The sequence below is a fragment of the Perissodus microlepis genome, chromosome 5, assembly GCF_051167445.1.
Source record: "Perissodus microlepis isolate ML-2025 ecotype Zambia chromosome 5, ASM5116744v1, whole genome shotgun sequence".
NCBI lineage: Eukaryota > Metazoa > Chordata > Actinopteri > Cichliformes > Cichlidae > Perissodus > Perissodus microlepis.
This window is the reverse complement of record NC_140465.1, coordinates 17,851,982-17,878,478: the sequence shown is the minus strand read 5'-3', so window position 1 is coordinate 17,878,478 and position 26,497 is coordinate 17,851,982. Positions and strand designations below refer to the sequence as shown.

Here is a 26,497-nt window from a genome sequence, read left to right as displayed (position 1 = left end):
TGACGCTCCGCAACGTGGTGACGTCATTCGGGGCGACAGGAATCGATAAGGGAATCGTTTGCAAAAATGGCAAACGATTCCAAGGAATTGAAACAGTGGGAACCGGTTCTCAACAAGAACCGGTTTTCGATACCCATCCCTAATCAAGACACGAGGACTAAACCCCAATTCAACCAGACCCAGAACTGATCCGGAATTAAAACAGGACTACAACAGTTCAAAATCAGGACTACTGAGGACTTAACCAAGACAGAACCAGAATCAGAACTAGATGATAGTAGCACTAAAAATCATCATAGACCTGCACTACACTTGTTTTTTTAATTCTGCCAAAGTACACTATTTAGATTGAGAAAAGTTTATATAATTATTTAGCCTTGTTGTGCAAACAAGCCTGCATAACTTAATAAATGTAGAATTTGAAAAATAGTAAACCTAAAAAGAAACACTAGGTACGAGATACATGAGGACCTATGATACGGTGATACTTTTGGTAAACAACCATTTGACTAACATGTGTGTCTCACCTGCTCTTGTTCCATCTCTGTTCTGTCCACATTCTCCATCTCCCTCTCTGTTCCTCTCTCTCCCTCTTTGTGCTGACAATCATCAAATATACAGTTGAAACCAGATATTTACTCTTCAGATCAAAACACAAACACTTTTTTAATTGTAACATCAAATCAGACTAAATGTTTATTTTTTTTTAGATTGATAAATATATTATTTATCAATAACATATTTGTTAACTTTAAGAGTAAAGAGAGAAACTATCTGTATTTCTTAATTGTAAATGGCACCAAATTGTATTCATAATTGAGCCACACTTATGGAGCTCCACAGTTCTTTTCCTGGTGTTTTGGTTGATATCTCTTAATTTTCCCATTTCAAAGAAACAGGCTCTGTGTTTTGCCTTATATGCATCCACAGGTGTGCCACCAATTTACTCACGTGGACTCTACTAACCTATCAGAAGCTTCTTCAGCTCAGAATGGAATCGTCTGGAGTTTCTTATTAATTAACAATAAACTTAGTGTACATGTACTCCTAAATTTGATGAAAGTGATAAAAAATAGACAGCTCTGTCTCTCTTTATTCTGACATTTAACTAATTCAAAAGATATTTCAATATTTATTTATCCAGAACAAAACAAGTTTACTCTAAATTGATGTTGTACAGTAAAAAAATGTTCTTGTGTTTTCCATAAAGTGTATGTAAATATCTGGTTTAAACTGTGAATATACTGCTGTGTATTGAAGTTCCTCTTGTTTTGCATAGAAATATACTGAACAACATACAAAGCATAATATATAAAATACTACCAGAGTTTTTTCTTTGAAAGAAGCCCCTAATGTCCATTCTTGTATATCAGTGCATTACTGAAACCGATTTATTTAGCCGTGGAGGGTAACAACTGAAAATATGAAATAAACACACATGTAAGCTAAGACTCTCTAAAGAAACAGAATTTTTTTTGTTTGGCTTTTCATTTCGCCATTTGTTGATTCACTTGAAGAGCGAGTAATGTAATATTGGTCAAGTGATCAGTTTGATATCAATCTTTCGTGATACACCGTCATATTTACATTATTTGTACGGTACGAATGATTTGCTTTGGTACCTGGTCAAACTTAAACTCTCCTTAGTATGGCTGGCTCCGTTTCTCCAACAGCGCACTCACAGGCAGCAGCTGCCCCGCCCTCTCGCTCAGTCGCTTAGTGCCTGAGCTCGGATCATACCAATATCAGGGGGGATTCACGCACAGTCGTAAATTCCCACAGTGTGCACTATGTGCTTCGAATATTGTGTGTACTTTTTGTTTTATACAGTTGTCAGCCAGGCATCTAACTATGAAAAAATTATACTCCAAAAGACCCCGGGCTTAAGCCCAGTAAGCCACCCCCACGCTCCGCCCCTGATTGTGACGGATTCAGATTCCAATCATTTTATTTATCCCCAACTTATTGGGAAATTAAGAGTGTCACGAGTGGCATAGTGGCTGGTGGTCATTTTGTTGACACTCTCTCCCCCCCAACAGTTACCCGAGTATTGCTGCCAACCGTATCACTTTATGACCACAGTTATCCATCTGCCGATGACTGCTTCCAGCAGGATAATGCACCATGGCACAAGTTCAACTCATCTCAAACTGGTTTCTTGACCATGACAATGAGTTCACTGTACTCAAATGGCCTCCACAGTCACCAAATTGCAGTGCAATAGAGCACCTTAGAGATTTTCATCATGAATGCGCAGCCAGCAAATCTGCAGCAGTTGTGTGATGCTATCATGTCAATGTGGAGCAAAATCTCTGAGGAATGATTCAGCACCTTGCTGAAACTGTGCCACAAACCATTAATGCAGTTCTGAAGGCAAAAAGCAATCTAACATGTACTAGCAAGGTGTACCTAATGCAAAGGCCAATCTTTCTATTAAACAGGTATACATATGTATGGATTCAGTCATTCGTAGCCTTGTTACTGTGCTAATGTTTAAAGCCACTAATGGCACCATTATTATCAAATGACTCATAAATGAGCGGTTATTGACCACATCAATAACTGCTCATTCGCAAGTACTTTATGGGTACATAAATTAAAAATAAATATGGAGGCCAATCAGTGTGTGTGATTCTGCTTTTTTAATTTATGTTTCGCAAAAGGCAGAAAAAATATGTAAATGAAAAACTTAAAAAAATGAGTATTTATATTTTTTAAGTCATATACTTTACTTGCTAACTGCCCTTTTTTCCAGTGATTCAGCAGCATTAATTTTGTGCTCATGAAACTGAAAATTTGTTTTTGAAAATAAAGCCCTGCATTTCCTTTTAATCTGCTTTCCAGTGGATTCAACCTGACAATTCAGTGTAAGAATTGTAAAAATCAGTGAAAAGGTTTAATCTTGCAGTAAACATATGTTTGGTATCACAGCACTAAAGTCTGTGAGTTTAAAATGTGTGTCTTGGTTATTAAAATGTGTGATGTGTGATGAGAGCTTAACTTAATTAAGTTTGACAAATTAAGAGCATCATTCTAGTAAAATGAAAGTGATTAAAGCCGTTTCATTTTAATAAAATGTGATTGCATAACTACATAAGGCTTAGCATTAAACAATGTGATAATGTCTTGAAGAGTCTGCTATTTCTCAGTATTATAGTATGTGGACTATACAAAAGTGGTTTATAGCTAAGAAAAAATGAGTGTGGTGACAATGAATTATTGATCGTGGATCTCAGACACAAAAGAAAAGCACATGAAAGATACACAACAGCAACCTCTGGTGGGTCACAGGTCACCTCTTCCAGAAGGACAGGATCAGTGAAACAGATGTTAGGCTCAGATATTTTCTGACGCCTCTCAGAAGGTTTTGAAAAATGCACACAATACACTCAAACTCTGGTGCAACATAGTCAGCAAAACAATTTTCTGTCCAGTTTAAGGTATTTTTGTAATGTTTTTGCTTCTCAGACTGCAGGTCTAAAAAAAAAAAAAAGAAAAAAGAAAAAGGAAAACACTGTGAAAAATTAACACAGATCTCACAAATAATTTTTACTTCACTCCAACTTATATGTTTAGAATTGACTAAAATACGCAAATAAGCATGTTTATTATTCATCTCATCACACTTTGAATAGAGGAAGTGTCTGTTTGACACATGTATGCATTTGTAAGTCTTCAAAACAACTATTGTGTTTTGTACACTAATCAGAAATTAGGGGGAAATTACATCAGAATACACAAAGAAACCCGATCAGACAAAGATAAATTCTTTCACTCATGTTAAAGTATTAACAATAAGATCCATTCATTTAATTCAAGTGAAACAATTCCAGATGCAGGATCGTACAGCATCAATTTTAAGATGGCCAAATGCGATTCAATAAAGCAGCAGCATCCTCAGGTTACAGCAGTGTCGTGCAGTTCATTTCATGTGCAGTGAACCAGTAGACATTGTCCGAGCATTTTGTGTAACAAATAATACATGAGGGCGGTCGTATCTAGACAGGGCCTTTCTCCAGAAGTGCCAGAGCTGTCGGAGAACCACACTGCCTGCTTCAGCTGTCACAGAACTTCTGCTGGCAAAACCCACAGTGGGCATGTCAGGATTCAGATCGATGAGTCAGACACTGGGAGGGTGGGGAACAACATGTCATGTCAAGGTGGAGGAAGAGTATTAGGCAGCAAGCAAGATGCCAAGTCTGGTCTTCTGGTGTATAAAAAGATACCACGCTTCATCCGATCACGCTACAAACACTACTGCAGGAGTTCTTAGACTTCTTTGCGCAGTGCCACGCGAACACTGCTGAAGATCTTGCCCAAGGCTTCAAAGAAGGGATCGCAGAAGGTCTGGATGCAAAGGGAGTAGATGCGGCTCACACACTGCGACTCAATCAGGCAGCTCTTGATGCAGGGCACCACAGCCCAGATGTGGCAGAAGGAGATGCAGGCAAACAGGAAGCCCCAGAGCAGGGCCACGGGGATACCAAAGACAGCAGACAAAACGCGGTAGCACCAGTATTTGGAAACAGTGAAAGTGGTGTAGCTGAGCTTCCACACCCCATCCAGGCTGTGTGTACCATCAGGCTCTGCAATGACATCCTCAAACTCCACCTAATAAGACATTTTAAAAAGCCATTCATTAATACCGATACACAAGAGCACAATGCTTTTAGAGCAAGCGTCACGCACATGGCAATGACTTGCTTAATAATTAGTAATCATATGCCTCAGACAGCTGCAGTGTTGGCGCATGCAGAGAAAATAACTGTTTGTTGCACTTTGTGTGTTTCAAACAGAGAAAAACTGAGGAGTGTGTTTAATGCAGCATCGTAATAATTCTAAAAGCTTTATTGCAGCACAAACCGAAGATAAACTCGTGTAAAATTCATGAGAGCTACTTTACATTGGTCTAATTTGTTTTTTAGTTTTCTAAAGTGCAGTCTTGGTAAGCTGCTTTTTCAGCTCAGTGTCAGTGATGAAATGTTATTCAAGCTAGAAAGTGATCATGTCCACATCTAAAGCATTTTCTTTGCTTCCAGAACATTGGTTATGATCAGTTTGGGAGTAAAAAGGCTGTTTCCCGCAGAGATAGCAAGGTGAGATTATACTTTGAACGAACAAATGAATGAATGAATGCACTGCTGTTCTATATTTTTCTGCATGGTCTGGGCCATTTCAGGCATTAGAGTATTATTAGAGGCATATGTAAAGCAAAAAGCAGTGTAATTTTAGAAAAACCTAACACGCACGTGGTTCATACACAAGCTGTCAAATCCTCTGAAGGATTCTGTGACTAATTGAGGGATAGTAAATCATTTTGGTTTAATGAAAAAGCAAAGAATATGAAGTGTTAGCAAAGAATTGGATTACATTATAAGTGCTAATTCATCATTAAAAGTACTATCTATGCAGGAGTAAATGGATTAGAGATAGCCCTTACAGTTTGATAAATATTTCAGTTATTATGAGTTACTGTTGTATAATTTTCTGAAAACTGCCAAAAGCAAGCCTGTAAATCAGTCATGAGCTTACACACTACACACATTCACAATCCTCATTGTTTAAATGTTTACCTTTAGTCAAACAATATGTAATCTAAAGTATGGTGGGTTCTGTCCTTACATAAAGGATTTTGTGGTGACAACATGGCAACAATCACAGTATAAACAGTAACTTAAATAACACATCGTGGCACAGTGTATCAGTTTCAGGCTGTCCTGCCCCTTTCCTAAAATAAACTTTGCGTTCTGCACAAGCAACAGGAATAGCTCTTGGTCTATTTTTTATTTTTTTTTGCCATTACACTAATATGTTATCACTTCTTTTTTTTCCAGCAACCACTTAAAAAAATCCACATTTCCATACATGCAAAAGCAGGTGACGGATTCTGAAAGCTGTGAATGGCAGGGTGTCGTGTCCATGCTGCACAAACCTTCACCACGTCCTCATTGATCTGCTTGGGATCTCTGTTAATTAGATCTATCTCTTTGGTGTGGCTGTCCTTCACAAACTTCTCCTCATTAGTGTTGTACTGGTACTGATCCGCCATGGTCGGGCTGCAGGTCCTGGATGAAGAAAGTGAAGATAAACCTTTAATCAACCTGCGCGCAGCAGCCTCAGTTCGCTTCTGACCCTAGTATCACTACTGTGCCGCTCCCGCTGACATGCCAGGGGACAGCTGCTGCAGACGCCCTGGTAAAAATGGAGGCCTGACCCCCCCCCCCCCCCCACCCCACACGCACAGAGAAAGTTTACACTCACACACTTGCACACAATGTAATGCACACAGACATAAAAGGAATGTCTTAAAGGAGAACCCAGGGTTGTGTCACATTTCACACAGGGTTGTTGGGCTGACTGGGGCGGGTTTGCACAGAGGCCCCAACTTCCACTAGAAAGTGAGGCAGAAAGTCTCATCCTGTGGCTTTAGTTACTACACACAGTCTTAAGACTGAAGTTAAGTGTAGAGGATTGACTTTAACATGTTTGCACGTTAACAATCAATGATAACAGCACTCTGTTCCATTAATGTAACGGTAATGTAATTAATTAATGTTCACCTTAACACTCAGACTCATCCTCCATGTCCTATTTTTCTCAGCTTAGAATTTGTATTATAAATTATTTGAGGCACTGTATATTCTTTTAGAGGGCTTGTCGGGAAGGTTTTGCCATTACATGCTGAATATGTTTGCAATTTCCAGTGTTTCACTAAAGAATATGAAGTCTTTGGACACACAACAGAGTGCTCAAATACTAAAGAAAATACTGCTCCATCATTGGAGGCTAAGGCAGAAAAGTGATAACAAAAACAATTTAGCTTTTATATTCTAATCGATATGTTTACTTTCATAATGGTAATCATAACAACAATGTGACTCAGTCATTACTTTCCATACGCTGTGGTACAGAGCATGACGAGCCCACACAAATGCATGTCCTTAGCCTTCTCGTATACTTCTGATTTAGTGACAGGGAATACATAAAATTCAATAGTCCCCAAAATAAAACAGGCTTCAGTCTTTCCTAAGCTCTGCAGTTGTTGCTATCAGTCATAGCTTTCTATATCAGTATATTCCCTAAACAAACTCATACACTATTGCTGCAACAAAAAAAAAAGGAGGTGGGGAATAGGAGGCTGTTATGAAAATTGTTTCAAAGGCTCTTAGCACCACCAGCAGCACCGGCAGCTCTATGTTGCTATGTATCTCAAACAGTTGCGTGTAAGAGAAGTACAGGAAGCTCGACTGTGGATCAAGGATTGGCATTCCTTGTCCCAGTTTCCCGTTGGTAGAGACGGAGATGAAGAGGGAGAGGTGGAATGAGATCAGAGTGCATGTGATTGGGTGCCAAGCCAATTAGGGGTGTATTCTTGGCACTGAGGCAGACGGACAGAAATAGCTCTGCAGAGAGTCACGGTGGGCATACCTCTGTCTCCATGGGTGTCAGCGCAGTTAGCTGAGACTGCACTGGCTCTTGTCTTCCATTTAATGTACACAGACACACAGGGCTCTCACGCCTATATTTAGACTCATATAGAATGTAGTGGGTAGAGTAGGTATCACTAACTCAGGTTATATTACGCACACAGGTGGTGCTCCCTTTGCAATGAGCACTGCTGGGTGTGTAACTTGAGACAAATACAAAATATGATTTATAATGAAATTAATTTCCAATAACAATAAATTCTTTGTTTAATCAAATATTAGGTTTGATCCTACAAGCTGTACAAATGAGGTGAATCACAACATTTACAGATTTGTTTTAATTTCTCAAATACAAGGGGTAGCACGCTGGTTCAATAGTTAGTTTTGCATGTTCTGCATGTCTGCATGGGTAATTGGGCTTTCTTCTACAGTCCAAAAATTTGCTTGCCAGGTTAATTGGTGTATCTAAATTGGAATATGCAGATGTGATTGGGTGCCTAGGCAATCAGAGGTCTCTATTTGAATATGCAGATGATGGGCTGTATTTGACTATCATCCACAGATAATGGCAGACAGGTTCCAAGGTTGCACACCTTCTGGCTCTTAAACTTCCACTCCTTTCGATTTACACTGCATTTAACGCAGGAGGCTTTCTGTTATAAATGTGTTACTTCCAATCAAGCTAAAAGAAGATTCAGAGGAACCTTTTTCCATAGAAAAATAAATCAGAGTGAAATTAGTTGTTGGTCTCCACCTTCAGCTATCATCTTGTTTAGTAGAAACTACTGCATATAGCTGGATTCAAAACCTTAAACCTAAAGTTGTTAGCAGGTGTTAAAAAACTTTTTTTATTTTTTTTTTACATATTTGCATTCATATAGTCTTCATTAACCTCACATACGCATCAGTCCATCCAGAGGACTGTCCAGTGCTCTACTAGAGCTCTTAACCTCCTAATCTGTTTTTATAATCAGTTCAAATTTTATGGGTGGATTAAATTGGAAATTAATTGCAATATTTATCATTCACTTTGCTTTCAGTGGATTCTTCTTTTACATGTGTATTAAGGAGGTTTAAATATAATTTATTATTGAATTATTATTTATTAATTCCCCTCAGTGTATGCTTTTTGTGTTGCCCTTATCTAGACAGCCAAAAGGTTTTATGCATAATGCACTATAATATTTAGAAAACAGAAAACTAATTATATATTTCAGCATGACAAATTACACGATAAGTGAATAAAAACATAGAAAAATCACAGATGGTTAAAATACAGATGATCATTTCCCTCCCAGCAGAATTAGTATGCAGTCTGTTGCCGCTGTTCATGTGCCATAATTGCTGTTTTAACCAATCGTTTCCACACAGTGTGTTTCCATCAGTTTTCATCTTTTGCCAGAAGGATGGTGACTTGACCACAGCACTTTCCAATACTGGGAAAGAATGGACTGATAAAAATGTTCAGTATGCTGGCCCACACAGTCTGAACCCAGCGCATATTGATGAGAAGGAGCTGCACACATGGCACGATCAACCTGAAGGACACAAAGAAGAGGACAAAATATGAGCTCATTTAATAAAAAGGAAGTAAAAATCATTTTGGACTCCTGGACGGAGTCCCCTGAATGTATCAGAGAAAACGTGACAACCATTTCTGCCTAAAGATTCTTACTTAGCAGAAAACTAGTGCAGCTATTCAGTCTTGTCTGTAAGTCTGCTTGTCACAGTGTAAGCGTCCTACCAGATATGCAGGCAGCTGAGCACAGCAAAGAGGAGCCCTGCTGCCAGTGAGACTGGCACAGCCAGCAGGAGAGAGATGAATCGGTAGCACCATAGTCTGGATACCTCAAACAGGGCGTGACTCCATAGCCACACTTTATCAAAGCTCCGCACAGAGGGGGGTTCTGCAATCACATCCTCAAACATGACCTCCAGACACAAACAGGGAGACTGTAAGTGATTCCTATGCTGGCATGAATGCCGTTTGCATGTTACAAATATCAGAAAATGATCAAGAGAGATGAGGTAAATGAATGTGTTACTGTATCAGAGAAACAAAACAATACTTTATAACAGTGGTCCAAAACTATTTCTGCCATGCTCTCCCTCAGATTCCAGTAAAATTTCAATACACTCACTCCACAATTTTTATTAATGACTAACAATAAAAAAATCATTTACATGTCACTAATAGCACTATTAGAGTATGTGCATATGTCCACTTGAGGTCAGTATTGGGAAACACGTTATTATTAAACTGGTAATTCCTCTTTGAGTTACCAGCTTTCATTGAGTGGAAATTAAGCATAAGGAAAGTTTTCAACAAGGACTGAATTTATCCAAACTGGATAACAACTTACTCTTACAAACTTTTTAATTGGATGAATCACCTGCACAACAACGCTTAATAAGTAAATCTGAAACACAGATTTAGTTACTAAGATTTAGTGCTCCCTGTCTCGTGTCCTGTACTGTGTATTCTCTGCTCAGGTTTATGCTGGTTGCACATTGGTTACCTTAAGGCTGCTGTTGACTTTTTTGGGATCCCTGTCATAAATCACAGGCCTCGTGTCACTGTGGATGAAGTCCAGAGCTTCAGAGTGAACATCCACCTTTACTTCCAGCAGTTCCCCCAATGGTCTTTTGTGTTTCAATCTTTCGTTCTCCATGTTCAATAAGCTGCGCTGTGTGTCTGAATGGTATCATCGAAAACAGGGAGGATGAGCAGGAGGGCGGCTGGCTTTTTGCTAGCACCCAGGTGGAACATAGTATTCTGCTGACTGAACTGACTGCTGTTGAGGAATGCCTTTATTGGCTTTTACAGGCACGCTTTGACATTTTGTGACACACTACATTATAAGTCTCATTTGTGCCTGCATGAGAAATATCCATCACTAGTGGAATCAAATCAGTCCTGACTTCCTGCTTAAATATTGCCAGGGTGATGATCAGGGGGAGTACTCTGGCACTCACATTACAGAGTTACTTCATCACAGGGACAGTGTTTGGCAGTGTTAGTCAATTAAATATAGACTCCTCACCAAATCACCAGCTTCTTGCTAGCAGTCCCTATCCCTCACAGCATAAAGTAAGCTGTCCCATTGATTTTTTTTGTATTCGTTTGTCTATTGTAAAACCGTGCCTGTGTGTAGTCACTTTTTTTTAGCTTCAGCATGGCTCCTTGTATCAACAAAAAAAAAACCTCAAACCTTAGAGTCTTTAAATTGTCCTCACAAAATAAATCCTCATTCATTTCAAAGCATCAAATTACAGTGTGAGCTTTATGTATTGATTTCATATCATATTAAGTGTATTTCTATATTTTGTTGTAGGTTGTGACTTTTTCTCCCCTGACCTTTAAAAATGTATTGCTGAAGGTTTCTGTCACTTACGTGTGTGGTGTAGGCGTGTTTTTAACATGTTCTTTGGCACTGGCCTCTGAATTAATCAAATGTATCTTTCAATTTATATTCTGGGCGCAACCATATACAACTGTGCTGTAAAGAGTGTCAGATTTGGCCATAGACAGCACTGTCGCATCTGTATAAGACTTAATATTCTGTGAAAAAGAACACAGCCAGACACTGCAGACAACGTCTATCCTGTTATGTGTTGAAAATTATTTCAAGTCTTGGTCTTGTTAGAGACGTCAAAATAAAAGGATGTGAGGAGGATTGACTGGTATGTAGCACACTCTATTGGTCATGGTTCTTTATTGCATTTTTTTTAAATACATCCCTGTTACTTAAGTCACTTGTTAAATCAGCTATTCCACTCACACATGCTTAAATTTCTCTTTTTCCCCACATGCTTGGGATGCAGTACTGTGGTAGTGTTGGCAGGATCTGATTAGCTGATGATTAATAGTGTTTGGCAACCACTGTGATGAAAAGCCCCTGGAAGACTGTGTTATATGATTGTGTTCACAGTCAGTAGATTCACTTATTATTAAACGTTGCTTACATAGTTTAATCTAGCTTATAAAATTATCATATTAATCAAAGTCATATCATCAGTAAAAAGTAAGAGGAAAATCACAGTAAAGCAGTGTATACTTACAGTTTGAAAAGATAGCATAAGCACTGCACAAGTACTTGGTTGGGTATACTGCTAAAATACCCAACCAGAATTAAAATATCAAGTGTACTTTACCCAGATTAGGTTCTGTGTGCACATGGAAAACAATAAATGAAAACATAATATTAAATAAAACTAATAGCAAAGCCCAGGCCACAGTGGTATGACTTATAGTATTGTATGTTTTATTACTATTTTCTGAAAATGTATTAAAACTGTACAAAATAAAACCTGAAAACAACAGTCTAGGTCATGATTTGTGTTGAGCTAGAATTCTTCACAGCATTCATCATAGCTGTATTCCACTATGTCCTGTGTCAGTAGCTCACAGGCCCAGATGAATTGCCTGAAGATCTGTTAAGGAGGCAGGCACACTGTGATTTGAAATACCTCAAATCTTCATGACTGGATTTTTTATTTTCACGCCAGCTGCAAAATAAAAACATCAAAGAGTGCATACGTCTGTGTTGTCTGTGATCAGTTTATTCCAGATCAGGCCTTTGAAATGTGTGTGTCAAAGTGAGTGTTCTTTCCTTTGCCACTATTCAGCCGGATGAGATAAGACTCTACAAATATCTTAAAACAAGCTTTTCTTCCCCCACCCCATCCTTCAATTTCCTCTATCTGCGCAGATATAAACTATCGACAGGTCTTGAACCTCTAGAATTACATTTTCAGATTCAAAGGGTGGTAGATCCACACATAATATGAACATCAGCAAATAGGCACAAAAGCACCCAACACCAATAACCCGCTGCTGTTTTATACTCCCTACAGCTCTGTCAGATTTGAAGAGAGAGGTCAGACTTCTGTCCGACCTTTTTTCCTGTTACTGTAAAAGAAATAATCGTACATTTCAAAGCTGTTTCCACACCAGCTGTGTGTGTGTGTGTGTGTGTGTGTGTGTGTGTGTGTGTGTGTGTGTGTGTGTGTGTGTGTGTGTGTGTGTGTGGTCGTGAGAAATGATATGATGGTGATCCAGACTGTGCACGGTAAGAAAATTCCCCATTAAAGTATAAGACTGTATTATAGGATTGCTAGTATTAAGATCTTCAGAGTGTACATCCACGTTTACTTCCAGCAGCGTTCCCGTTAATTTATGGTATGTTTACTGTAATTTACAAGTAAAGTTTGTTACTGTAAAATTTATAACACAGTGCTGTGATGCTGTGATGCTGTGATGTGATGAAGCTTTGCATTTTTAAATTGGTGCTACTGTAAACTATAAATGCACCTTCTATTCTTTTTTATTTATTTATGAAAAAAAAATCCAATGCTTTGATTATGGAAAACTGGTGTAATCAAAATTTTACCAGCTGTCCTCAAGGCAAACACACACAAACACTGGAAACATTACAACAACAAAGGCTGAAAACAGCCTAACTGGAAAAAAAAAAGCAGAATACCAACAACTTATTAATTAATGATTCAAACGTAAAGATTTTGTGCTTGTCATGAGAAAATACTGAGGTCACAGTAAAAATGAACAGTAATCGGCGGTTTACATTATCCCCAAAGACGTCAGCATTTACACAATTTATTTTTGCATCAATGTTTTACTGTGTGTCCTACTATTAATCTCTTGATTGATGTGTGTGAGTCCTAAATTGTGCGTATTATTATTATAGTCTCAGAACTGTACATTTGAATAATAGAGTCCTTTATGCTCCCATGTGTGCTTCTGCATCATTAATATCCACCTGGTAAAAATAAAATAAAAAAAGCTACCACGGCATTTACCCAGGGATTAAATATACAGCTACAGTAAGGTAAGAGTGGTGCATCGTGTATAGCACAGCAAGTGAAATGGTGTTAGCCGTTATTTGCTCTAACCACATTATTCTGTCTTTTTCCCTGTTTGTGAAAGACTAACACAAACAGCAGGGGTCATAAAATAGCACTTTGTCACCACTCTCAGAGCATAATCATTGCCCAGTAATGATTTCCATTGTAAATTCACTATCGTTTCCTCACCATACCTATGTCACTATTATAGTAGTCCATATTTGCAGGGACTTCTGTGACCTACCTTCAGTCTTTCTTTGCATGTTAATGATCCGTATCTGAACTTCCAGACCTTTTAAATGTGAATTAGCAAACTCCAATCAGGATCTGATTCTTAAGTATACATCCAGCTGAAAGGTCGCTGGTGCTGTGTGAGTCACCTCCAGTCACTCAATTTCCATGACAACAGAGCCAGCTGATGCCCATGATCCATCAGCATATCTGTTGCACAGAAGAACTCAAAGGTATTAGCCCTCAGGTTCATTTGACCTCTGAACACAGAGAGCATTGGCACTTCTACGGGATTATTTGGTCATATATGATAACCACAAGCTCCTGAATGTTAAATAGAAAGGCCCACAGCTTGGAAACATTTAGCACTTTAAAAATGTCAACACAAAAATAGCATTTAAATATACATTATTATTGAGATATATAATATACTTGTTATTGAGAGGAAACCGGGAACCAACTCTCAAGACCTTATTATTGCAGTATTCCAGATTTACATTCATTCCAGATTTACATTTATAAACATATAGAAAATTACCACAAACATTGTTAAAATCAGAGAAATCAGAGAAAGGTAAATTTATGTGGGAGAATAGATCATCATTTCAATATTTCAGGTTACAGTACAACCACAGTCCCTTGACCTAAATAGGAAAACTTATAATTAAAAGATAAAATATCCTAAACATTATATTTGTACTTGAACAGATTTTTTCCAATACTATCTTAAAACAATACTATCAATGTCCATATGTATGTTAAAAGCATTATTGTAACTGTTCCTTCTGTTTATAGAGGCCACTGGATTTTGTCCACCATCACTTATTCCTTCCAAAGGGGCCTGCTTTTCCCCAGCACGGACAGAAACATATTGATTAAGATCAAATGTCTTGCAAAAACAAAGAACAGCTACAGTGACTACATATTAGCTCTGTAGTACACAACTTCTGCTCATCATTGTTTAAGCATGCTCCTCTGGTATTTGTCCAGGTATCTTATTTACTTGATCCACAGTATGGTTAGTGGATGGTTGGGGACTGGAGTTGGCACAGTTGGATCGAGTTTCAGTTGTACTAGTGGTTCTTTGAATGAACTGCAGGAAGTTTTCCTGAAACGAACCCTCTTGGCTTGATACCCCAAACTCCACAGGCTGTGTAAGGCAGCAACGTCTAAACTTTACCAGCTCCTCTCTGATCTGTCTGTTCAACAGGCCGTAGAAGAATGGGTTGACAGCAAACGAGGAGTAGGCCAGCCAGGTGACAGCTTCCTCCAAGTCCCCAGGGCTCTGCATGGAACCAGTCAGAGACATCTGCAGGTGGAAGATGAAGTAGGGCAACCAACAAACCAGGAACTGGCCTACAATGAATACCAAAGTCAGTGCAGCTTTGCCTCCACTGAATGCCCTCTCTGGAGAAAGTCTTTGTGGCAGAGTACGGGTGGTAGTGATCATGGTAGTCTGGCTGTTGATGGAGTCAGAGCGATCCTTGGCAGGGCTTGCATTTGCCCATGTTGTTACTGCAGGGGCTTGCTGCAGGGCTGCAGAACGAGCCACCTTGTACACAGCACAGTAAACAGCAAAGATAACCACTGCTGGAGCCATGAAACAAACCACACTAAAGAGCACTGCAAATACTCCTCTTAGGCGACTGTGGCTCGCGTGAAGAGAGCAGTGAGCCGCTGCAATCGAGCTCTGAGGTCCGTAAGCTGGCCATCCAAACAGTGTGACAATAGCCAAGAGGACTGACTTAACCCAGATCAGTAACATGACACCGATAGCAAGATTGATGGTCATCTTGACTTCATAACGCATTGGGTGTACAATATAGAAGTAACGTTCTACACTGATGGCTGTGATGGTGAGAATGGACAGACAAATGAGGAAAACGTTAAGAAAGATGTAAACCTGACACTCCAGAACAGTGAACACAACAGTTCCAAAGAACGGCGAGCTGGATATGATCCCCAAAGGCATCAGGAGGATGGCACACAACAAGTCAACTGCACACAGGTGGCACACAAAGGCAAACCTCTTAAGGTGAGGCGCACGAGCAATCGCCACCATCACACCAGTGTTGGCCAACAAAGCAATGAGGTTGAGGGTAACCATGCAGAACAAACCGAAAAGATCTTTGATCTGTGACTGAGAGCTTGTGACAACACCCACATCAGCAGGAACGGTAGGATTGGGTTCCCACTGGGCAGTTGTAAGATTCAGAACAGAATGATTTGCCACAGAGGCTAACATGGACCTGGTCTTGTCAGCCATTATTAAATTGCAGCTTCCTCCATTTTTATCTCAGATTTCTTCATATGTGGATCTGTGTTGAAAGAAAATGAAAAATTCTCATAAAACATCTATAAACATTTTAAAGTAGTATAGACTTTACAAGCGTATTTATGTATCTATTAAAAAGGTATGCTTTTTATTTCTGTGTATGTGATCGCCTCTGTCCATATAATGTCATGCAATTTTATATTATATGAATTAATTGAGAAATATGTTGCAATTAAATTTCCACAGTCATTTAATTTCTCACTGTGACTTGTTAAAAGGTCATAAGAGTAATAGCAGCTGGTGTAAACATATTGATGGGTAAACTTTGAAACGTTTAGAGTAAAAACAATGGTTATACAACGTTCAGTCAGCTTACTAAAGTGCTGTTAAATTAAAGAGATGTGAGGAGAGTTGTTTCTCTTTAAAAAGTCTAATCCATTAACAGCCAGTACTCTAAGTGGTTTTACAGACTGACTGATTTAGATCTAACTGCAATCTGATAAACCTTTGTTCACACGGCATTTTGTTTTCATCAGGAAGGAATTATTGACTCCTTTTGTTGTATTTGCAATGTCAGGATCAATTACGAGGAGATGATGTGATGTAGAAGTTATTATAATCACAACTGTGACTGAACAAATTTTGGTAGATTTGGCAGATTTTGGTAGACACACTAATAAAAGTAACTGAAATTATAAACCCATTGTTATGGTAAAATGTAGACAAGTACAAGTTACTACTTTAGACCTGCTGTAGGAACACACTAGTACCACTACCAGATACTGAAATAGATTGCAATGGTACACTTTCAAAAATGTCTGTGCCTTCATACGTTATTGTGGGGAAAATATATTTATTGACTTAATTTTGTATTTTTGTATGCTTAATAAAGAAACAAATAGAGCACTGAAAAACGAGATCAAACTGAAATAACTTACCCATGAACCACTCTGTTTCTACACCATAGTGAAATCTGAATAGGTTAACCAAGTGTCAGCGCTGACACCATTATAGCTTAAATCCCACATATTGTTTATGCAGTCCCAGCTTTTTTGTTGTTCTTGTTAATTCCACATGAGAAGTTTAAGAGGAGAGTTTCAGAGTTGCTAGACAGGTATATTCCCAATTCCATGACGGCTTTCCATTTTTAAATGATGCTTCTTCTCTTCCGCTCCCTTCCTCTAGTAACACCCCAGTTGCTGTTTGATGCTGTGTATGGCGGTGACTGTCACACATTGTATTGTGTGATTGTGTGAGTGATGTGTTTTTTGTTTTTTCAAGCGGACACACACTCCTCTGTCTTCCTCCAGAGCCCAGTCTCTCCTGGGTCCTAACAGCCACCAGTTCAAAGATTTATTTCTGTTTTTAATGTAGCTTACGTTGGCACTGCAACTGTTTTCTTTTTACATCAATTTGACTTTAAATATTTTCAATTTACTGGATCTTAGGTCATCTACTCCAAAAACTATTCATACATCTTAAACTATATGTTTCATTGAGTTGGATTATAGTATACCTGTAGAGAACATCACATACATAATACGAACTTTCCTAAACATTAATAAATAAATGATAAGCAGTGTTTGCAGCAGGCAAAATGTGAGCTAGTATCTTGCAAAATGAGTCCTTTAAACCATTTGCAATAACAAATACAGTGCTTAAAAAATCATTAAACCACCTGTTATAAAAAAGAAACCACAAATACACACACAAAAAAAAAAAAACATGTTTAAAACAAAAAAAAAAAATGTTTTAAATTACATTTTTAAGCTGACACACCGGACCTCTCTGAGAATTAATCAAGGATAACATTCAACCACTAAAACCAATTTTTCGTGTCATGAATCTAAGTAAGTAACTGTAATCTGGGATCTTAATCTTCACCAATATGCTATACTACATTTTCCACTTTTCTGTAAGATGATACATTTTTGGATAAATTCACAGATAACAACAATAACTTTACTTTAGCATTAAAAATATTAGTCCAGTTAAAGAGTCTGCACATGCTGGTGGATTAATCATTACATTGGGTGGTGGACTAATAAATTTGTTAAGCACTCTACATAACACATAAACAGAGCGTTATATGAGAAACATTATGAATTTGAAAGAGAAGATATCCAAACAACCAGTAAACATTTTAGATGATTTATTCTTTATTTATGGATTACTTGTTTACAATCACAGTCAGTGCATTACCATTATGGCATCATTTTAACTAATTGCCTTCATAATAAGATGTTGCAGGGGCACTTCAGTATATTCTATATTCACGTAATGTCATAGTGCATTACTACAAACATTGTTTTTAATCTAAAATGGAGTTTCTCATTAATGACACCATGTGGTTGTATTTGGAATAAACCAATAAGGCATAGTGGGACTGGCTTACAAAGCAGAAAACTCCTTGAAACATTCTTACATTTGTAACAGTTCTTCAATGTTACCTAAAAATTTGCATTTTACATTTTCATAAATATGTCTTTGTATAGGTACCATTTATGCCTCTTTCCCACACCAGTTTATCTTAATTTATCACTACTCAAAATGCATATATAAGTGCACAGTCAAGACCCTTTCTTTCTGAAGCACAGGACTGTGTCCTTCGTTGTCACTTAGACAAAATGATGCGTATGCAAATATGTAAACCCTATAGAAACAGAACTGAGACGCCAAACAGAACGTGAGGTTCAATATGTAATTCAATGGTTCTCAAACTGGCAGGCTCCACCTCATTAGCTGTAAGAAGTCATCCACTGCTTCTCAACAACTAAAAACTAGAACATTACTTTTTTTTTTCTTAAAAAAGAAAAAACAAAATCACATGAATTGAAATCAGTTTTCACTTTACATTTTTCACATTGTAGTCCAGCCCTCCAGTTTGAGAACCACTAATTCAATTCAAAAACAAAAATGTGCAAAGACCACCATGCTCTTCATTGTAAATTAGCTTTACATTTTTTAAAGTATGTATAAAAACTTGCAAACTACACAAACATAAGCGTAAGGCACAGAAAAGTGCATCTAAAACGAACAGATCCACATTCACTGCATTAGACCATAGCCTTATCAGAAGGACTGTAGGAAGTCCATCACCAAGAAACAAACAAAGGGACCTTCATTTTTCTTTGGTTAGAATTAGCCATACATGTTTATCTCAAGCAGGTAGCGAAGGCGGCACTGACTCTCTTTGTAGATGAGATATTCACTGTTGCTGAAGTGACTATCAGAAAACTGGGGTTGCTTTATTGGCTTACCCTGAGGCACAGCAACCTTCTTACCCTCCAGGGTGATGAAGATGTCCTTGGACGCATCTGAAATCAAAGAATCACAAAGTGATATAATAGAATTGACAGGAGGTGGCATTCATATTGCACTTTTCCAGACTAATTGATCATTCAAAGTGCACTACAGGCCACAAGGTGCTTACATGAACACCTGCAGCCTATTTAGAGTCACCATTTCACCTAACATGCATGTCTTTGGGTTGGAGGTAAGGCAGCGCGCACAGAGAGATCACGCAAGCTGCACACAGAAAAGCTACTGCCACTCTGATTTTCAAATGTTTATATTTTTATTCATTTGGGGGAAACTGACATAATCTGATAACATGAATAGCAAGTTTCTTTTAATGAATTTGTCATGAGTTACCAGTGGAAATTAAACTTCATCCAAACTGCCAAACAATTTCAACTACAAAAGGCACGCAGATCTCTCAATATGCTGATAGTTTACTTTGTGACATTGTATATTTCTTTATAAAAGGTATTATTTTACTGTATAAAAGTACTGCACCTGGTTCGACAATGCCTCGTGCCACCACACTACCATACCCGGCCGGAGGCGTCCTCAAGGAACAATTGTCTCTGGTAATGGTATGCTCTTTGCCAAGGGCGACCTCACTGAGAAACATCACTCCTGTATTTTTGGAAGGGCGCACTGAAAATGGACAGAAAGTGAAAAGTACAATGTTATAACTCCAATAAAGACCCAAAATTGTCTTGTTTCTTGCTTCTAGCCTTACCGTAACATGCAGACTTGCTGTTTTCAGAGGCAAAATAGATACCACAACCGACACGGCCTCCCGAATGGGGCATTATCCTCAGACCACTCTTCAGGATAGCTGCAACCACTGCTATGTTCGTACCATGCCACAGCAGACGCCGATTCTCCAGATTATCGTTCTCATTAAAGCGCTGCCCCTGCAATGCGGAACATGTGCTTTCGGTCAGAGGACGCCCGTTTCCTGTGTTTGACTTAATAAAACTGGCTGTAGTGCCTACCTCTGTCTCTCGATCGACTTCCCAAACATTGAGAATTTTTGGTTTGTAATAGTCACCTGAAGTCGCTTTCAGGTAATTTTCTATGATCTTCAAATGCGAAAACACAAAGGGGGGAAATAACACAACTGCTACTATTGTATAAAACAACATGAATAGCAGATCTGAGACAAGCAGCAGTCCAAAACCTTTGTATTTATAAGATTTTGTCACGTAAGAGACAGTACCTTGAACATTTCTGTGTTCTTTTCCATCAGAGTCAGCTTGCATTTGAGAGAATTGTAGTCTTGGTCTATAGGGTGAGGAACCGTCTGTATCATCTCTTCTTGAGCCTTCTCAGTCTCTGACTTCAGAGTCTGGGCAAGCTCAATGTCAGCCAGCACCTGTAAAAAACACACAACAGGGAACAGACTTTAGGAATGAGAACACAGCACAGCGAGACAAAGCTTCTCCTAATTTATGAACCAGAAAATCTTACCAAGAGCATCTCTTTTTTCTTCTCCACAATCTCTTTGTCATTAATAGTAGGCGGTCTGTTCCTGCCAAAGTTATGTGGGATTGTGGTGTAGAATTTTGAGGAAAGCTCTTCTAGACGTCCTTTTCCACTTTTTTGATTCATAGCAGCGTCAATCTCCTCCAAAACCTCAAAGCCTTTTGCAATCTGGACCTTGCTGAGCTTGCCCAAAGGCATCTTTTTGATGTCTGCGTAATAACCACATACAAAAAAACACAATTCTCAAGCAGATCATTGCATGTTTTCATCATTTTTGTGCCCAGGATTGCACTAAAAACACTTGTCAAAAAGTGTTTTAGTGCAATTTAAAAGGTTTCCAAATGAGAAACAAAAATATAAGGTTCGGTTGTTTTCAGATGATTAGTGTGCTCATAGAGGAAACTACACAACTGATCCTTCTTTTGACTTTCATTTCAGAGATTTAGAAAAGTATAGTCAAAACAGGACACTCTCGTAAACCACGCAACCTTTCAGACCAAATCAGATAGTTACTATTAAGTCTTCACAGGAAACAAGTTATGGAGGTGTAGTGGGTTAAGCATAATAATGTGTGAAGCCAGAAGCCAGCACTCACTTACTTTTAGAGCTATGAAAGAGGACAAAGGTGCAGAGAGAAGCCTATCGAGTTTTAAGCCTGGGATTGCTTTTACTGTTTTATCTCTTCATTTTTGCCTTTTCTAGCTTTCTGCCTACTGCAGCTAGCAAAGCCCAGAACATTGATCATATATGTCCAAAATGCTGAGATGAGGGAAGATATGCAGATGTAGACTTTACCCTTTGTTTGTAACAATGTTTAATCATTTACATCGCTTTCTTTATTGTTTCCTACAGTTCTTAGAAATACAAGTTAGGCTTAATACACAGGAGTATTTTTAAAGTCTGCACCCATTTCAGCTTCACAGGTACATTACACAACTGGTATTTTAAATACAAAGAGTGTTTGCAGACTAGATCTGTCGTGTGAAAACCTTTACAAGTGAGACACACCCACCTAGGTTCATACATTCCATCGCCTCCTTGAACATGTCATTGCTGAAAATGAGCTTAATGAGGCTCTGTGTAGCTTCATCGAGGGTACAAGGTAGGGCGTTCTTTGCAACCTGGGCTGGCTTGCCATCAACACAGTCTACCTGCAATGTCCAAGAAAACGCACAGGGAGATTCTGCTAAAGCTCATACAGAGTGTCAAAAGTCTAAAATATTAGAGACGCAGTTGAAGAATTTGCATTATTTATTTATTTTTAGAGACTTTGCTTCTCATACTGTGATTTTAACAATTTGAGGTTTCATAACCACGCTCAATGCTCCTTGATCTAATCATACAGGTATTTAAATTACCTTGATTTCAGCATCTTGCTCTCCATCCACCTCTATCAAGGTGTACTTCCCAGGGTGAGAGACAAAATTCATTCGGTCGCTCCAGTTGTTCTTTGTCTTGTCCTTAAACTTCTTCTCAAAGTCCTTGACAGCATTTTCAGCCTTATCAAAGGGCGAACTAAGTTTACTCTGTCCGACTTCCCCCTGAAACCAGGTTAGAAATGAAGCACTAACAGTGATGCTAATATGTCAACACACAGCAATAAGGGGTTAAAAAATCAATAATGTCTGCTTTTTCCCCCAAAGCCCTTTAGAAAAAGAATCTATCTCTCGCTCTCTCTATACACATATATATGTATAAATATATATACACATAGTGTGGGCGTGTACATGAATTAACAGAACAAAATGCATTTAAAAAACAGTAGAACAAACTCACCACTCTGCCCCATCTGTTCCATAAATAGTACTTGTTGTTTGCTTTAACAACTTGGATGACATAAAACTTATTGTTGTTATGTCCGATATTTGTCTGATTGAGCATGCAGTCATAATCCTCATACACCTGGTGAAGACATTAGAGAACATTTATCAAAATCAGCTTTCTGCTCCTGCACTAACAAGCCCTACTTCACGTGTCCTACCTCTCCACATGATGACAATGAACAGTGTTCATCCACCTTCTTGTTGCTTTTTACTTGTGGCCCTGCAGCCAGCAGGGCTTCCTTTGCAGAGGTAAAGGCATCTTTGGCTTTTGGTGTTTCAGGCTCCTGTTTGACCTTCTTTCCACCAGCCTTGGCAGCAGAAGCAGCTCGTCTCTTTGGTGCCATGGTCCTAACTGAAAGGCCTGTACACAAACTTATCACTTTGGTCTCTGGACATCATGACTGGACAAGTTCAGGCATGCCGGCACTGCTCATACAGCCATCTCTGACTGTTCATCAGAACAAGCCGAAGTACTCCCCACACATCCGTTACCGATAATTACAGACTATCTGCCATTAGTAAAAACAACACCCGACACTGCATCAGTAGTTTTGATATGTTTTGAAGCAGCGCAGACACTGGACCAGTTCCGCCCCTTGTTATTTATCATAAAAACAACAAGAATTTCCCTGTGTACGGGACTCACCTTGTAACGATAAATGATGCTAACAGCAGACTGTTCCTCGTCACCAAAGCAGAACACCGGCTGTAAGTGAGTGTCTATGATTTTCTGTAAGTTTACAATCACTTTACAAAACGCGGAAGTGCTGGAGCTGAATTGTGCCCTCCTCCTCCTCTGCTGCTGGAGTCAACGGAGCGAACAAACGGCTATACCGCCACCTAGCTAGCTGAGTCCGGTGTGAGGCTCGTTTGTGCCTTTCACAGGTGGATTAAGCGAGGACCAAGGCCAAAATGAACTGGTCTTTTAAATTCTGTGACTATCTGTGCCCTACCTATAGCTATATAATATAACAGAGGTACTTTCTCAAAGGTTTAATCACGTTGCTTTCCCTTCATCCGGTCCACGATTAACAACAGTAGGAGCTTCACAACTGTGCGTTTCTTTTTCGGATTTTCATGGAAAATATATTTTATATATTAGCTTAAATATTTTTATATTCATAGAATTTTATGTAGTAGCAAATTGCTATATAATATCATTTTCACAGCTCCCTTAACTAAAAAAAAAAACCCTAGCAAACAGTCTTGCTAAGCAAAAATATTAATTACCTGATGTTTCCAGTTCAGTATATTTTGACATTAAATGTGTGAGATTGAACACGTTATACTTACTGCAACTCGATGAAAAAATTATTGCAGTCATTTTTTTAAAACTTATATACATATTTTATGCTAAAATTATGGAGTGAATAGGTTGCAGAGAAAAAAAAATGGTGGTGGTGGTGTGTGACAATTCATTAATGTACAGTTTACACTCATCAGCCACTTTTCAACTGCTCTAATAAGTTAATCGCATGCATAAGATAAGATAAGATAAGATAAGATAAGATAAGATAAGATAACCTTTATTAGTCCCACACTTGGGAAATTTGTTGTGTAGACATGTATACATGTCTGTGCCATGTATACATGTTTATTTCTAGCAACCCAATAAAGGGATTGTTGAGACAGCAGGGTACCATGTGTCCTTTGTGTTTGTCCAAGGGTTAGACAAACATATTGGATAATCTTTGTCTCTTAAGCAGTTTAGTTGTAACTTAACTTAATAAAAATCCAGAAAGACTGTTTAAAAGCTGCCTAACATGATGAACTAAAATGAATGAGCTACATGTACAGTGGTGGTTTTCCTCATGAGGGTGAGACTAGCAGTTCAAGAGTTTAACAGGATTGCTGCACATAACTGTATTGCACAATCAGGCAATACCAAAAATTAATTACCCCCACAAAATTGTCTCTGTGTCTTGATAATATGCTTGATATATTGCGAGCCTGTCTTTCACAGTAAGGAACAGCATGTTTGGCCTGTCACATGTAAAAACAGCAATTTGATGATGTCCAGTGAGCAGATCTACTGAAGCAGAACTGCAATTATTCATTGACTTCCTTCATATGGAAATGTTCTATATTTGGATTAACCCCAAAGCTGCGTGCATGTTGGTCAAATTAAGACAAATGAAAAAAAAAATGTGGACACAAGATGGCAGTGTTAAATCGTTGATACTGTCTGGGCCGGGTCCAGGACAGCTTTGGTGAATTTTATCCCATGTCAACAGATGATATTTGTGCAGGTAATTCTCATTTCAGTGGCTGTTTGGTCTAGGCAGATGGTGTAGATTTAAGCTGTTAAAATTTGGGCAGCATAGATTTCAGATCCCAGCTGATGGAGGTTTGATTTGCACACTATTATTTTAAAGAGTCGTGAAAGTTGACTTTTGTATTCATTGCTGGGTTGCTTCTTTTGTCCAAGTGTGAAGATAAATAAGACACTGAGTCCCAAAATGTTCTTCTGGTCACATCAGTGCTTTGCATAGTCCTGTGAATAAATTACTGGAGTTAGGGGAAATGAGAGGCACAGTGCAAAAACACTGCATATGTGTACTCTGTTTTGCATTTAGATGAATCCTGCACTTGCCAAGGGTGAAAATTTCATGTTATAACATAACATGACAGCAGATTTACAGTATATTTTACTGATTTGGCTACTGAAAATTGAAGGTTTATTTCACATTTTTAGATTATTGGCAATGTATTTTTGCATATGTTACCCTCTACAATATGAATCTCAATATGACGTGCAAAGGAACAGACTTTGAATCATTTCAGTTTTAATAAAAAACACATTTTATTTACATAAATTACAAGAAAGCACAAACTGGTTCACCAGAATCTACATTAAAAACGTCTTGTATATATTACATTTAACAGATTTACTATAATTTACTCCATTGTTGCAAGTAAAATCCTCAAAAACAAGGGCTATATGCGACTTTATTGGCATCTCATTTCAAATATGCTACGAGTAAAAGAACAAAAGAAAATAATCGGGACATTGTACTCACAGCACTTTGAGGACAACAAAGTCAGGACGATCATCTGTGTGACCTCTTCGATATCTGAGACACCTGACTCAGGACTAGTGATTATATAACTTTGTTTACAATGCTTGGCAAAAAATAAAATAAAATATAACTCAGCTGATCTTCACAAAGAGGATGTTGTGGAGTCCACCACCTCTCGTCCATTACACACTGTTGGAACAACATTGGAGGCCGTTGCTGCAAAACATAAAAAATAGGATATTTTGTGTAATGTCAGCAGTGTAGTTACAGTTTGTGATATAAGCCAAAATGACTGTACTATGTAACAACCCAAAGGGGCACCTGGGTCCCAGATGCCCCTTTGAAGCATGATAATTAACTCATGGATGATGTGGAATGCAATGCAGCATGGTTTTTTCTACTTATGATATGTATATTGAAGCACTGTATTTTCACTTAATTATCATAATAACACAGCGCTCCTGCAATTACACATTCTGTTCATATCTTATAGAAATATTCTAAATAAACAGACTTGGATTTTTTTTTTACTTATTAAATTTATTAATTTATTTTTGGCTACAAGGTTTGGTTTTGGTTTTGGTTTTTGGTTTTTATTATGTATGACTTAAAAAAGACAAAAAAAGGTTATGTATAACTCCCAGTGTCAGAAGTATGACAGACAAGTGTGACACAGTGATAAAGCATGTAGCAATATTTTCATAATAATATCGATTGTATTATTATTATTTAATATTTGTTTCAGTTTCATGAGTTTTGCTGTATCTTGGATGGTACCTTGAGAAAAACTGGAGCCAGGGCCAGTGTTTACACTGAAGCGGGTGGTGTTCACCCTGAGTGTACTGACATTCTTCTGTGGCTGGAACAGGATGATGTGGATCTTGGGAGCAAAGAGGCAACCCAGTACCACCGACCCACTGAGACTGACCGAGATACACATGGTAGTGGTTTGTACCTGGAGGAGGAAACAAAAGGTAAAACTCCAAACTGTTGTGTTTTAGAGGTACAAAAATATGTACAGTAAGAGAAAAGTAAAGTCACATTTCTAGATTGCCAAGTGTTGAGGGAATTCCCGTACAC

At 38.3% G+C, this 26,497-nt stretch overlaps 5 protein-coding genes across 5 annotated transcripts in view; all 5 read right to left on the bottom strand.

The window, feature by feature from the left end:
* Nucleotides 1-2,568: 2,568 nt before the first annotated feature.
* On the bottom strand, nt 2,569-6,165 carry cav3 (caveolin 3). Its single transcript, XM_084927228.1, has 2 exons — nt 5,933-6,165; nt 2,569-4,611 (listed from the first exon to the last, which is right to left on the bottom strand). Exons 1-2 carry the CDS (start codon nt 6,047-6,049, stop codon nt 4,270-4,272), a joined length of 459 nt encoding a protein of 152 aa, XP_084783354.1. The 5' UTR covers nt 6,050-6,165; the 3' UTR covers nt 2,569-4,269.
* A 1,998-nt stretch (nt 6,166-8,163) lies between these two features.
* On the bottom strand, nt 8,164-10,279 carry LOC146387073 (caveolin-2-like). The gene is made up of 3 exons (XM_084927226.1): nt 9,947-10,279; nt 9,172-9,359; nt 8,164-8,965 (listed from the first exon to the last, which is right to left on the bottom strand). Exons 1-3 carry the CDS (start codon nt 10,097-10,099, stop codon nt 8,809-8,811), a joined length of 498 nt encoding a protein of 165 aa, XP_084783352.1. The 5' UTR covers nt 10,100-10,279; the 3' UTR covers nt 8,164-8,808.
* A 2,505-nt stretch (nt 10,280-12,784) lies between these two features.
* On the bottom strand, nt 12,785-17,839 carry gpr61l (G protein-coupled receptor 61-like). Its single transcript, XM_084928407.1, has 2 exons — nt 16,737-17,839; nt 12,785-15,841 (listed from the first exon to the last, which is right to left on the bottom strand). Exon 2 carries the CDS (start codon nt 15,787-15,789, stop codon nt 14,485-14,487), a length of 1,305 nt encoding a protein of 434 aa, XP_084784533.1. The 5' UTR covers nt 15,790-15,841; nt 16,737-17,839; the 3' UTR covers nt 12,785-14,484.
* Nucleotides 17,840-17,933: 94 nt separating this feature from the next.
* Nucleotides 17,934-25,066, bottom strand: parp3 (poly (ADP-ribose) polymerase family, member 3). Its single transcript, XM_084928406.1, has 11 exons — nt 23,044-25,066; nt 22,556-22,758; nt 22,351-22,476; nt 21,933-22,115; nt 21,587-21,725; nt 20,560-20,783; nt 20,309-20,464; nt 20,085-20,171; nt 19,826-20,003; nt 19,597-19,740; nt 17,934-19,115 (listed from the first exon to the last, which is right to left on the bottom strand). The coding sequence occupies exons 2-11, from the start codon at nt 22,739-22,741 to the stop codon at nt 18,940-18,942; spliced, it is 1,599 nt and encodes a 532-aa protein (XP_084784532.1). The 5' UTR covers nt 22,742-22,758; nt 23,044-25,066; the 3' UTR covers nt 17,934-18,939.
* A 109-nt stretch (nt 25,067-25,175) lies between these two features.
* grm2a (glutamate receptor, metabotropic 2a) overlaps nt 25,176-26,497 on the bottom strand; it is a 33,769-nt gene continuing 32,447 nt past the window's right edge. Inside the window, exons 5-6 of the mRNA XM_084928405.1 lie at nt 26,195-26,372; nt 25,176-25,633 (exon numbers count right to left, since the gene is read on the bottom strand). Coding sequence (XP_084784531.1) covers nt 25,560-25,633; nt 26,195-26,372 — 252 coding nt within the window. The 3' untranslated portion in view covers nt 25,176-25,559. The remainder of the gene's footprint in view (nt 25,634-26,194; nt 26,373-26,497) is intronic.